At 51.1% G+C, this 13,835-nt stretch overlaps 1 protein-coding gene across 1 annotated transcript in view; it reads left to right on the top strand.

The window, feature by feature from the left end:
- The window catches only part of LETM1 (leucine zipper and EF-hand containing transmembrane protein 1), a 55,066-nt gene extending 41,613 nt beyond the window's left edge, over positions 1-13,453 (top strand). Inside the window, exons 11-14 of the mRNA XM_029062176.2 lie at positions 831-965; positions 1,775-1,980; positions 2,671-2,809; positions 8,057-13,453. Of these exons, the coding sequence (XP_028918009.1) occupies positions 831-965; positions 1,775-1,980; positions 2,671-2,809; positions 8,057-8,206 (630 nt within the window). The 3' untranslated portion in view covers positions 8,207-13,453. The remainder of the gene's footprint in view (positions 1-830; positions 966-1,774; positions 1,981-2,670; positions 2,810-8,056) is intronic.
- Positions 13,454-13,835: the final 382 nt, after the last annotated feature.

Here is a 13,835-nt window from a genome sequence, read left to right on the forward strand (position 1 = left end):
GCTGAGCTGACAGGCACGGAGCCTTGCTGTTGGCCCATGTCCCCCCACCGTTTGGAGAATGGGTAGATGAAGGGCTGGGAAGGAGAGAGGGAACCCAGCAGCATAGGGAAGAGTTCTTGGCCAGAGGAAGCAGAGGCCAGACCCTGCCCCACCAAAACTGATGAACTTACGTATTCCTTCCAGAACTGGTGTGCATGTCTGTTAAGTTATTTATTTGGCTCACTGTAGGTGTCAGTGTGTTTATGTGAGGCTCTCCTTTTAGAGTGTAAGCCCTCTGTATGCAGGGAAAGTGAGACTTGCTTATTCTGCCCTTCCCAAGGACCTAGTACAGTGTACCTCCCCTAAGTAGGTGCTCAGCAAATGCTTCTCCTCGTCCTCCCCTCCCTTGTTCTGCTCTGCATGCAGAGGCTAAAAGTTCCATGAGAACAGAGATCCTGTCTATAAACTCTGTGTACTCTCACAACTACTCAATATAGCGCTCTGCACAGAGCAGATGCTCAGTAGACAGTGCTGATGGACTGATTGGTCGGCTTGGGGGAAGGGATGCCTCCAGGCATGGCCAGAAGTGGATGGGCCTGGCCTGGCTTCCAGCCCGTGGAGATGGGTGCTGTGCCATTCCGTGGGCATGGGCAGACCAGGCCAGGGTTAGGGCTGAGACCCCGGCATTACCAGAGAGCTGTGACTGGTGAATGGCCCTCACCCTGGCCTCCCCCGGTGGGTGGCACAGCTTAGAGGGGAGACTGGGCCTGTGGGGATGGGCTTGGGTTTGCCCAATGAGAAAAGGCTTGGGAAAGCCTTGTCACCCGCTGTGGACTTTCTCTCTGCTTCAGGGAGAAGAGATCACGAAAGAGGAGATCAATCTGCTGAGTGACGCTTGTAGCAAGTTGAAGGAGCAGAAAAAGTCCTTAACCAAGGAGAAGGAGGAGCTGGAGTTGTTGAAGGGCGACGTACAGGAGTATAATGAGGTAAACTTGGGGCAAAGGAGGACTCCAGGATTTCCTGGGACGGGAGCTGGCCGGACAGTGGGGACCCTCCCCCTCCATCCCTCTGTCCTTTTCTCCAGGGGCCAGCCTCAAGGGGGAGACCCTCCAGGGGCCAGCTTTGGGAGACCCTCCCCTCCATCCCAGGGCCGACTGGGGTGGGCACCCTCTCTCCCTCCATCTCTCTTTCCCTCCCTTCAGGGCTGGTCAGGGGTCCTCTGTCCCTCCATTACCACCTGTTATTTATTGAGCTGGCTGGGTTGGAAACCCTTGAAAAACAGGATCTAATCAGCTGGCTGAGGAAATGTCCTCTGCGAAGATCACATTCTAAGTCAGCTTCAGCCAAGGGCTCATTCTTGGCACTCGGAACCTCCACTCTTTGCTGTAGCTGCCCAAGAGTGTGGAGTCGGTGACTCCAGGAGCGCAGGGTTAGTGAGGGGATGCGGGGCCTGGTCATCTGGTGTTCCCGGGCTCGCTTCCTGCAGGAACCTGTCAGCTGCAGGGCGGGCATCACCACCATACCGTTCTTCCCATCAGTCCAGGGGTGGCCTTCCCTCTCTCCATTTGAAGAAGGGGTTGACTCCATCGAGCCAGGTGGTTTTGTGGTACCATGAAAGAGAACCTTCATTTTGACATAGGCTCCTCCCCTCCCGTTGGGTGGGGTGGGGTTTTGACTAAAGGTCCCTTGGATTTGTGCCGACATTCCTACTTCCTGCAAAATTCCCTTTCCCTTTTCTGGTCCCACATCACTTCTTCCAGAGCCTTCGTCTCTGACGTCAGGATTTATTCCTCAGGACTTGCAAGAGATAAAGAAGGAGCTGTCCAAGACCGGCCAGGAGGAGGAAGTGGAGGAATCCAAAGCTAGCAAGAGGTTGACCAAGAGGGTAAACCAGATGATCGGGCAGATTGGAAAAATAATTACCGAATTAGAGACTGACCACAAGGATGCAGAAGCCAGTCCGGGGGCCCCGCTGGGCCCTGTGCACAGCCCTTCGGGCGGGTGAGTGGTCGCGATGTGGACAGAGTCGCCTCCTCCCTAGATTGTCTATCAGGGGCATCCACTACCAGGGGTCGCCAGTCTCCTAAGCCGCTGGGAGAAGAGGGGAGGGGTTGGAGAAGTCATCTCTTAAGGGGATGGATTCTCCCAGGCCTTGGGGAAGCGAGCGGTGGGGGATGGAATGGACAGACTTGCCCAGACCCCAGGAAGGAGGGTGAGCATGAGGTTGGGCCCAGCACCTGCTGGGGGCTGGGCAGACTGGCAGCGGGTGAGCTGAGGGGGGTAGAAGCCGAAACCAATGGCCGCTTCTATGTCCTCGCAGCACAAGCCGTGTTGTACTTTTGTGTGCATATGTGGGCATGTGAGAGCTTCCATAAGCTTCCCTGAGCTCCTGTACCATGAGCTCTGCAAGCTTCCATGGGCCAGAGGGAGAAACCTTTAAGTCACTGCTCCTTGCCTGTGCCTGGCCCCTTTGTCCAACATCCCTGGGCCTTGCAGTGGGAGAGGGAAGGGGAGGGGCCCGTGGAGGCATTGCTGGTTCATGCTTAGGCTTGCTAGCCCCTTGATGTCTGGGGGCACCGTGGCCACAGGACCTTGCTTGATGCTTCCTGGCCTGGATCCTCCTTCCTGCCATGCTCTTCCCCCGGTCTGGTAGTGACTGATGGCAGCCACCTGTGGCTCATGTCCTTGCAGGGAGAACGTGGTCAGCATCAGCGAGCTCATTTCAGTCATGAAGCAGATCCAGCAGATCCCTGAGAGCAAGTTGAACAGCCTGGCAGGAGCCCTGGACGAGAACCAGGATGGCAAGATCGACATAGACGACGTGGCCAAGGTACCCGCTGGCCCCACAGCCCGTCCCCAAGGTCCGGCTCTCAGTGCAGCCAGGATCGCTGCCTCGGCGGCGGGCCCTTCACTAACTCTCAGGGCCGCAGTGACCCGGACGTGGGCAGCACAGTCTCGTCACCTATCGCCTCCCGCCCCCGCTCAGCTGCTGGCTCTCTGCTGCTGCTCCTCTCCGTTCTCTTTGGAGTGGGCCTCACTCTTGTTCACTTCTCCAGCATCAGTCAGTCGATCAAGCAAGCCATGGCCCTGGTCCTTATCGAAAACTTACTGTGGGCAGAGCACTGTACTGAGCGCTTGGGACAGTACCATGCAGAAGAGTTGGTAGAAATGGCCCTTGCCCAGAAAGAGCTTACAGTCTACTGGGGGAGACAGACATTAAGATAAATTACAGGTAGGGGAAGCTGCAGAGTGTAAGAATATGAACACAGTCAATCGTATGTATTGAACACTTACCTTGTGCAGAGCACTGTACTAAGCGCTTGGGAGAATACAGTATATCAGTTGGTGATAACAAGGAGTTTACAGTCTAGAGGGGGAGATAGATATGAAAATGAATTATGGCTATGTGTTAAGTGCTGTGGGTCTGAGGGTGGGGTGAATAAAAGGCACAAATCCAGGTGCAGTGGTGACACAGGAGGTAATGGGAGTTGGGGAAAAAGGGGCTTAGACAAGCCCTCTTGGATAAGATTAAAGGAGGTGACAGTAATGGTCTGTTGGATATGAAAGAGGAGGCAGTTCCAGGCCAGAGGCAGGATATGGGCGTGGGGTTGGTGGGGAGATAGATGAGATCGGTAGAGTGAGTTAGTTGGCATTAGAGGAGCAGAGTGTGTGTGCTTGATTGAAGTAGAACTTGGGAGAGGTAAGGAAGGGGAGGGGGCAAGGGGTTTGAGTGCTTTAAAGCCAATGGCTAAGAGTTTCTGTTCAGATGTAGAATTAAATAATAATAATTACAGTATTTGTTAAGCACTTAGTCTGTGCCAGGAACTGTACTAAGTGCTGGGGAGGATACAAGCAAATCGGGTTGGACAGTCTGTGTTCCACATGGGGCTCAGATCAGGTTGGACAGTCTCTGTCCCACATGGGGCTCACAGTCTCAATCCCCATTTTATAGATGAAGTAACTGAGGCCCAGAGAAGTGAAATGACTTGCCCAAGGTCACACAGCAGAAAAGTGGCCTAGCTGGTATTAGAACCCATGGCCTTCTGACTCTCAGGCCTATGCTGTATCCACTACATCATGCTGCTTCTCAATGGTATTGAATCACCACTTTAAATATAAACTAAGGCCCTGAGAAGTTAAGCGACTTGCCCTGTGTCACTGGATGGGCAGCCATTGGACGTTCTTGAGGAGTGGGGAAGCATGGACTGATCATTCATGTAGAAAAAGTATTTGGGCAGCAGAATGAAGTATGGTAGGGAAGTCAGCAAGGAGGCTGATGCAGTAGTCAAGGCAGGATAGGATAACTATTTAGTTCACAGTGCTGTGGGGCTCTGGGGCTGGGGTGAATACACAAGTACTTCAAAGGAGTTCAGCCCAAAAGGTGACACAGAAGGGAGGGCTAATGTGGGGAAATATGAGTGAGTTAAGAAAGACTTCTTGGAGGAAATAATAATAATAATAATGATGGTATTTGTTAAACGCTTACTGTGTGCCAAGCACTCTTCTAAGCGCTAGGGTAGATACAAGGTAATCAGGCTGTCCCCCGTGGGGCTCACAGTCCTAATCCTCATTTAACAGGCGAGGTAACGGAGGCACAGAGAAGTTAAGTGACTTGCCCAAGGTCACATAGCAGACAAGTGGCAGACCCGGGATTAGAACCCATGTCCTCTGGCTCCCAAGCCTGTGCTCTTTCCACTAAGCCATGCTGCTACTCAAACATGATTTCGGTAAGGCTTTGAAGGTGGGGAGAGTAATGGTCTGTTAGATATGAAGGGGGATAGATTTCCAGGCTAGAGGCAGGATGAGGGCAAGGGGTCAGCAGTGAGATAGATGAGATTGAGATACAGTAGGCACCTGTCCCCATTCTTCTTTCTGCTGAGCAATCAATGAGCCACAGGTGGTCCCCTGCTATTCATCTTCACCCACTCCCTTGGAGAACTCGTTTGTTTCCACGGCTTCAACTCTCATCTCTACACAGATGATTCCTTAAATCTTCCTCTCCAGCCCCACCCTCTCTCCTTTTCTGCAGTCTCGGACACCTCAAACTGAACATTTCTAAAACAGAATTCCCCATCTTTCCACCCAAACCCTGTCCTTCTCCTGACTTTCCCATCACCGTAGACAGCATCACCATTTTCCCAAGCCTGTAATCTTGGCATTATCCTCAACTCATCTCTCATTCATTCATTGTTATATTTATTGAGTGCTTACTGTGTGCAGAGCACTGTACTAAGCACTTGGGAAAGTACCATAAAGCAATAAAGAGAGACAGTCCTGCCCACAACAGGCTCACAGTCTGGAGGTGGGGAGACAGACATCAATACAAGCAAACAGATATCAAATAAATAAAATTACAGCTATATCTACAAGTGCTGTGGGGCAGGGAGAGGGGAGAAGAGCAAAGGGAGTGAGTCAGGGTGACACGAAGGGAGTGGGAGATAAGCACAAGATAAGCACGAGAAGCAGCGTGGCTCATGGAAAGAGCCCGGACTTGGGAGTCAGAGGTCATAGGTTCTAATCCCGGCTTTGCCATTTGTCAGCTGGGTGACTGTGGGCAAGTCACTTCACTTCTCTCGGCCACAGTGACCTCATCTGTAAAATGGGGATTAACTGTGAGCCTCACGTGGGACAACCTGATTACCCTGTATCTACCCCAGCACTTAGAACAGTGCTCTGCACATAGTAAGCACTTAACAAATACCAACATTATTATTATTATAAGGAAAAGTGAGGCTTAGTCTGGGAAGGCCTCTTGGAGATGTGCCCTCAGTAAGTCTTTGAAATGAGGGTGGGGGGAGAGTAAATGTCTGGCAGATTTGAGGAGGGAGGGTGTTCCAGCCCAGAGCTAGGACATAGGCCAAGGGTTGGCGGCGAGACAGGTGAGATCAGGGCACAGAGAGAAGGTTAGCACCAGAGGAGCAAAATGTGCAGGCTGGGATGTAGAAGGAGAGAAGCAAGGTGAGGTAGGAGGGGACATGGGGATGGAGAGCTTTAAAGCAAATGGTGAGGAGTTTTTGTTTGATGCGGAGGTGGATAGGCAACCACTGGAGATTTTTGAGGAGGGGGGTGACATGCCCTGGACATTTCTGTAGAAAGGTAATCTGGACAGCAGAGTGAAATATGGCCTGGAGTGGGGAGAGGCAGGAGGTTGGGAGGTAAATGAGGCTGCTGCAGTAATCTAGGCGGGGTAGGATGAGTGGTTGTACTAACATGGTAGCAGTTTGGATGGAGAGGAAAGGGCAGATTTTAACGTGTTTATTCAATCCACACATTCAGTCTTTCATGAAATCCCATCACAGTTCTACCTTGCAAGATCTATAGAATCCGCCCTTTTTCTCCATCCAAACTGCTACCCTGCTGATGCAGTAACTCATCAATTTCCTTCCTTGACTACTGCTGACCACTTCACTGATCTCCCTACTTCCTGTGTCTCCTCACTCCAGTCCTTACTTCACTCTGTTGCCTAGATGATTTTTTTGAAAAAAAACCTTTAAGGCCTTTCCCCAGTCCAGTGTTTGCCCACCCACCTCCACATCAAACAGAAGCCATTAGCATTAAGGCATTCAATCAGTCTGCTCCCTCCCACATTACCTCACTGATTTCTTACTACAACCCACACACTTTGCTCCTCTAATACCAACCATCTCATCGTACCTTGATCTTGTCTGTCTCTCCATCCACCCCTTGCCCCTGGTCTCTCTCAGATCTGCAGCTCCCTTCCATTCTTCCCAAACCCTCCTAAAAATCACATTTCCTACAAGAAACCTTTCCAGGCTAAAATAACCATGTCCCCTGCCCGCCTCTCTTCTGTGCTGAGTAAACGCTTGGCTATGGACCCCTTAAGCACTCCAATACTCACCCCATCCCCATGGCACTCATGTACAAATCCATATTATAGTCTATTTTTTCCCCTAGCTGTAATTTTATATTAATGTCAATCTCTCCCTCTAGAGTGTAAACTCCTTGTGGACAGCATGTCTACCAGCTCTGTTGGTAGTACTCTCCCAAGGGCTTAATTTAGTGCTCAGCACACAGTAGGTGTTCCATAAATACCACTGATTGGTTGGTTCATCATGCCCCAGGGTGGTCCAGGAATGCTAGGTCCCAGGCCACCAATGGTCCAGAAGGGCAGGGTCCTGGGCCACCATCATTCATTCATTGTTGTATTTATTGAGTGCAGAGCAGCATGAGGAGCAGGATGGCTTAGTGGAAAGAGCATGGGCTTGGGAGTCAGGTTGTGGGTTCTAATGCCGGCTCCACCTCTTGTCAGATGTGTGACTTTGGGCAAATCACTTCACTTCTCTAAGCCTCAGTTACCTCAACTGTAAAATAGGGATGAAGACTGTGAGCCCCACGTGGAACAACCTGATTACCTCGTATCTACCCCAGTGTTTAGAACAGTGCTTGGCACCTAGTAAGCGCTTAACAAATACCATCATTAGTATTATTAGCACTGTCCTAAGCACTTGGGAGAATACAGTACAGCAATAAACAGACACGTTCTCTGCCCCAAACGAGTTTATAGTCTAGATCTGGGGAGGCAGTCATTAATATAAAGACATAAATTACAGGTATCTACATAAATACTGTGGGTCTGGGAGCAGGAAAGAATTAAAAGGAGCAAATTGAGGTGATGCAGAAGGGAGGGGGAGAAGAGGAAAGGGGGTGCTTAGGGTAGGCCTTTTGGAGGAGATGTGCCTTCAGTAAGGCTTTGAAAGAAGGGGAGAGTAATCGTCAGATTTAAGGAGGGAGGGCGTTCTGGGCCAGAGGCGGGGCGTGGGTGAGGCATCGGTGGGGAGATTGAGGCACAGTGAGAAGGTTAGCGTGAGAGGAGTGAAGTGTGCGGGCTGGATTGTAGTAAGAGAGTAGCAAGGTGAGATGGGGGTAAGGTGATGGAGTGCCTTAAAGCCAATGGTGAGAGGTTATTGTTTGATGTGGAGGTGGATGGGCAACTGAGCGGGGTCCTGGGCTTCAGGAGCCCAGATTGGGTGGGGGCCTATGATGCAGGGGGGCAGTATCCCTCCAGACAGCAACTTTGCTTTCTGAGCACACGTCTTCTTGTCTCGTCCACACATAGGTCATTGAGCTGATAGACAAAGAGGACGTCGACATCTCCACCAGCCAAGTGGCTGAGATTGTGGCCTTGCTGCAGAAGGAAGAGAAGCTGGAGGAGAAAGAGAAGGCCAAAGAGAAGGCTGAGAAAGCAGCCATCGAAGCCAAGAATTAGGGTTGCGGAGCCGCCTCCCCGCCGCTGATGGCCTGTGTAGATAGCTGTGTGTCTTCGTGACTAATGCCTCCGCTCTTGCTGTCGCCGAGCTGCTGTGGCTGACACAAACCACATTAATGCTTGAGGTGATTCTTGTGGCAGGTCCAATCACATTTCCCAGACTTAAATCAGAATTTCCATGATCAAATCAGTGATTTTTACCGTCATTCCGTGAAGAGGAAAGCAGTCGGAGCCTGGGGCTCTCCCCGTCCAGCCGGCTTTCATTCCGGAAGGGCGGAACTCGAAAATCTGAGGGTCTGTGGGATGCTCCAGGCTACTGATCCCTCCTTGGGGCCCTTCTCCTGGAGCTGGAAACTGCTGGTGATCAAGAATGAGGAGAATGCGGGCTCAGAACTGCCCCTTCACCACTGCCGCCACCTCTTCCGCCTCCTCCCCCTCCTCTTTCTCCTCCTCGGTCCTCATTCCAGGCCTTTTTAATTTTAATTTCTGCTGTGTTAAATCGACATTTGGTACCGGTCTCACAATCCCCCATCGACTTTTTTAGGTGCTGTCACCATGCCGAGGGATCCTTTGGCTCGTTGTGAAGTCACATTCAGCCGGGGGCTCCCGCTCTGTGGGCAGGAAGGGGCTGGATTGTGGGATAATATCAAATCGTGGAGCTAGGGAATCTTCTTTTCCCAATTGGGAGGCAGAGCAGATGGCGTGGTTGCCTGGGTGTATTTACAGTGAGGATATTTGAACTATTTTCAGCATTTGGGGAAAAAAAGAAGATACAACGAGGGAGCTATTTGCAGAAGACATTTAAAACAATTAAAAACGTACCCTCCAAATAACAGCTATTTTCAAGCTATGTGTGCACGTGAAGTTGACAACCAAAAGAGCCAGTCCTGTCCAGCTGAGGCCCCTACACGTTCCCTGCTCTACACCCCTGTGGACGACGACACACTTCTTTTTATTCTTCTTCTTTGCCTTTCTGGCTACCGTCTCAGCTGGGTCCTCACTGGCCACTGGTGGGCCCATTAGCTTTTTGTTCAAGTTTCACTCTTGTTCTACTGACTAACCGCAAGCGGCGATTATTGTATGCTTTGAAAGACTGAACTGAGTAAATATCAAAGAAAGCAACAGAGACTGTATCTTGTTCACTACCCCATGCCATTTGAAAATGGAGCTATTTAGCCATCAATGATTGGAAACAATTCAGCACCAGTGATTGGAAGGGATGCTTCGATTGCTATGCATTTGGTCCCAACTCCTTTCCTGAGGATGCAGTTTTTATTTAACATAAATTATTGTTAAATTATTCTTGTTCTGACCATAGGATATTTTGTGTACTTGTGGGGGTCGTGGGGGATCCCAGGAAAGAGACTTTTCAGATGGAAAGGTGCCATCGGGTGTGTTTCCTGGTCCGGGTTTTCTGGTGTAGGTGAGGAGCGTGAGGAACGTGTACCAGCCGTAATGTCGCACCGACAGATGACCGGGAGCCCTTTCGAGTGGCTTATAGTCTCGTTTTTCATCTTAAGCACCATGCAGGGGTCTGACTTTGGGGGTGAAATGCACGTTTTGACTGATTCGTGCCCACTTCCTGAGAGTCGGCACCATCGTGGATCTGAGCATCTCCTGGCAGTGCCCGACAGGGCGGCCCCCGCCACACCGCATCCCTTCTCGCAGCCTGGCCTCTGACAGTGCTGGAGCCGGCAGCCATCCGTCCTCCCCAATGCTCCTTAGGGGATCGCCCGGCCCCAGCGAAGACCCTCGGGTTGCTGTTCCATTTTCGTAAAGCGTCGCGGCTAGGAGGGGGCTGGGACTGAGGGAAAGTCGCCAGGAGGGTCTGGTCCAGGCGGACCAGCAGCAACATCAAAGTAAAGCAAATATGCAAAATGGAAAAACCATGACAGAAATTATGAAGCTTACATTATGCAGTTTATTACAGCAAAAAATACAATGCACTTTTGCGGCTGTGGGACCGTCGTGTGCTGCCGGGCCTGTGGGACTGGGAGAGGCCCTCCCCCCCGCAGGGGTGGGGTCCACTGCCACATCACACCGGCAGCTGAGCGACACTCCCCGCATCCGTGAGTTGATGGGGGAGAGCCGGCTGGGTAAAAAGCAGAGTGGGGAGAACTGGCTCGTTTTCAATATTTCCGTCCTCGTGTTTAACTCTTAAAGGGCTTTTCTTTAGAAATAGGAAGAAACCGCCCCCAACAGCACTCTCCCCTGACCCTGAACGCTAAATTTGCAGGTTACCTTGGCCCATAAGTGGGTTCTGTTGGTTTGGGTATTTGGGCAGAGAACTTTCCTGGCAGGAACATCGGCTCTGACAGACCTCTGCCACCCTAAATGGTTCGTGCTTCCTGTTTCGCTGTGGAGTCAAAATTTGGCCTTGGAACAGGCTCAACCCAGGTTTGGTGCGGAGGATGCCATCAGCTCTTGCTTTGGGCTGCCTTCTAGTGGGCAGATGAGGAGGGATCACAGAGCAAGTACCTGGCATTGGAGGGTCACAGAGGTGGCAGCTAGCACGTACTACCGACCACTGTGTTGCCTAAAATATTTATAAATTCTTTTCAACTTTTGGTCCAAGGGTACTTTTTACCCATTGGAAATAGGTATTCAAAATGTGGACTAAATCACCACAAACTAGAATTTTATTAGCAAGATACGTTTTCTACCTTTGGTGGGGGGTGTTTGAGAGTTAGAGTATCTAGAGAACCCCAAAAGTCTTGACTTGAGATGCTCTGCCTCAGGGAAGCAAGCGAACATTTGGGGCTCTGTACTCCGTGGGCCTTTGGCTTTCTGGCAGCCAGAAGTAGGACCTATGGAGGTCTGATGGCTCAGGATTTCAGCCGGGCCGGGGCTCGTGATTTGCTGTGGATGGAGACGAGGGTGGCCGTCAGCTGATCTGTGGGCAGGGGAGCCCTGCCGTTTGGAGCGCCGCCGGGACGTAGCTGTTCGAGGTTGTCGTCTCGGCCCTCCCCGGGGGCTGAGCATCGGCGGGGGTGGTGGCTTCCAAGCCCTGTGGGTCACACGAGTTTCCCCGGCTGGGGAAGAGGCTGGAGGGAAGAGGTGGGAACTAGGCCCATCGACACGGAGGGATTTGGGACCAAGATCTGTCTTCCAGGGTTAGATTTCTTGCCAGAAAGGTACATTTGGTTGCTTACTCTCCCGGGTTGGGGCCAGGGTCAGCCGAGTACTCAGCCACAGGCTACGTTCCCCCCCCCCCCAACCACAGCCGCTGGTCATGACCACGAATCTCCCTGTGCCAGCTGGGAGTTCACCAATGCACGTCTGGATGAGGCACCTGCCGTGGTGATGGAGGTTATGGGCAGACATATGTGCGTGGCTCCGGCCAGTGCACCAGTCAGTAGTATTTATTGAGTGTTCACTGTGTGCAGAGCGCAATACTAAGTGCTTGGAAGAGTACAGTATAATAATACAGCAGACACCTTCCCTGTCCACAAGGAGAATTCTGTACCACAAGTTTTCTGGAATGTCTTCATTCCAATGGGACCCCTCCTTTTGTATACCCTTTTGGAAAGAAGGAAACCGTTCTACAAGGTTGGCTTCTGGGGACACCTCATCTCTGTCCCCCTACCCCCACCCCGTATACCCTGCTCCCAGTGCCCAGGTACAGAGCTCTTCCCCACGGTTGGATTTAGTTTGAGAGGCGGTAGCGGATGAATTTGACTTGAAGCACACTTGTCTATCTTTTTGGTTATCTGCAGAGGGTGAGTCCTCGACCCTGTTGGCGTTATCAGAGAAAATTCAGGAAGCGGACAGACTTGCGATGATTTTGTAAAACTGGACCATGACCTCTGTGGCCTGGCCCCTTGTTCAGTCCCAGTGTAATGAGCACGGGGTGTTCTTTCCAAAGTCGCGATCCAGAAGTTCGCTTGGAACAGAAGCCTCAGTTTTGCACACACTCAGTGGCTCCACGTCATCGTGGTGGCCAGTCATTTTCCTCGGTGATTTGGTTGGGTTGGATTTAGTGAACAAGAGAAGCAGTGTGGCCTAGTGTCTAGAGCACGGTCCTGGGAGTCAGAAGGACCTGAGTTCTAATACTCCTCTGCCACTTGTCTGTTGGGTGGCCTTGAGTAAGTCAGTTCACTTCTCTGGGACTCAGTTACCTCATTTATAAAATGGGGAGTAAGACTGTGAGCCCCATGAGGGACAGGGACAGTGTCCAACCTGATTACCTTGAATCTACCCTAGTACTTAGTCCCTGGCCCATAGTAAGTGCTTAACAAATACCATTAACAACTAAAACAAAGGATGGATGGTGGGGCAGTGGGTGGATCTTGGCCTAGAGAATATTTGTGTGGCATCGGGCCCCAATTTCAGTGTGTTTGTTTCTTGGCTGTTGTAACGAAGTGGAGGGTCTGATGGCCATCAGAGTTGTTCCCAGATCCCCACTGAAGTCAGCCTCCATCCACGGCACATCATCGCTCGGCTTTCAGTCAAGAGCTCATGTCCCGCATCTGCCCACGCCCACCCTGAGTCTCACCTTTGGGGTCCTTGGAACAGACGAGGTTTCCGAGATGTTGGATCACCAAAACCCAAGAAACACAAACAAGCTGGTTCTATGGCATTTTTGAAAAACAGCCAGAAGGCAACTGCCTTTCCTAACTAGCCTTTTTATGAAGAGACATTAGTGGTGGCTTGGGGAAGGGGGGGATTTCTATGTCCGATCTGCACTCAGATATTGGCAAGCTGTTTAAATAGCTACGGGGGTGATTCTGAGCTCTCAATTCTCCTGTCCTCTCAGGAGTGTTGAGAGAGAGAGAGAGAGTGTGTGTGTGTGTGTGTATGTGTGTGTGTCCTCGGCTTTATGTGTTACCATTTTTAAATAACAGGAAAAGATGTTAATGGTCTAAGTACCCCAGCTTCAGTTTGGAGATGTCTTGGACACCTGAGTGGAGTTGGGGTACTTCTGGCCTTAATTTGCCATCGCTGGGCTTTGGTCAGGTGGCTGGTTGGTCAGCATTCCAAGTCAACTAGTGTTTGGTTGGGATGGGACTCGAGCAGGAGCCCCATCACTGCACAGGTCGTGGAACTTTGGCTCCACTGTTACCTCACTGACAGAGGCTCACTTATCTGTAGAAAAGGCAGTTTAAGGACTAATATGTCACACCTTCGTACTGTGTGTTTTGAAATGATCAGTAGTCCAGTTTATATATATGACATTCAGGGGAAATATGCTCAGACCTGTTCAGTTTGATGTAAGGAAAAAAATAATAAAGGGATGGAATTTCTGGATTTTTGCTACACTCTCTTGTGTTGCCCTCGATCTACTGGAGAGGATGTTAAAGACAGTGGTGTCTCCTGGGCCTGCCTTACCCTGTTCCCCCGAGTTGCCACTGGCCCAGAGGACTCTGGCACAGCCAAGTGCTTAGTACTATGTGTTGTACCCAGAGGGCACTCAAAAATCCCTTTACTCTTTTTCCTCCATTTCCTCTCCCTTTTTCCCTTCTTCCTCCTCTTCCTCCTTTCCCTCTCCTTCCTTTTCCTCTTTCTTCTTCACCCCCTGCCCCCACGCCTGCATGCTCCCCAACTAACCTGCTCAGAAGGGGAGTGAGGGCATTGACATGGCTGGCTTTGTCCAGAGGCAAACCCACATTTCCCTGATTTCCAGTTCCCC

This window comes from Ornithorhynchus anatinus, chromosome 4, assembly GCF_004115215.2.
Source record: "Ornithorhynchus anatinus isolate Pmale09 chromosome 4, mOrnAna1.pri.v4, whole genome shotgun sequence".
Classification (NCBI taxonomy): domain Eukaryota; kingdom Metazoa; phylum Chordata; class Mammalia; order Monotremata; family Ornithorhynchidae; genus Ornithorhynchus; species Ornithorhynchus anatinus.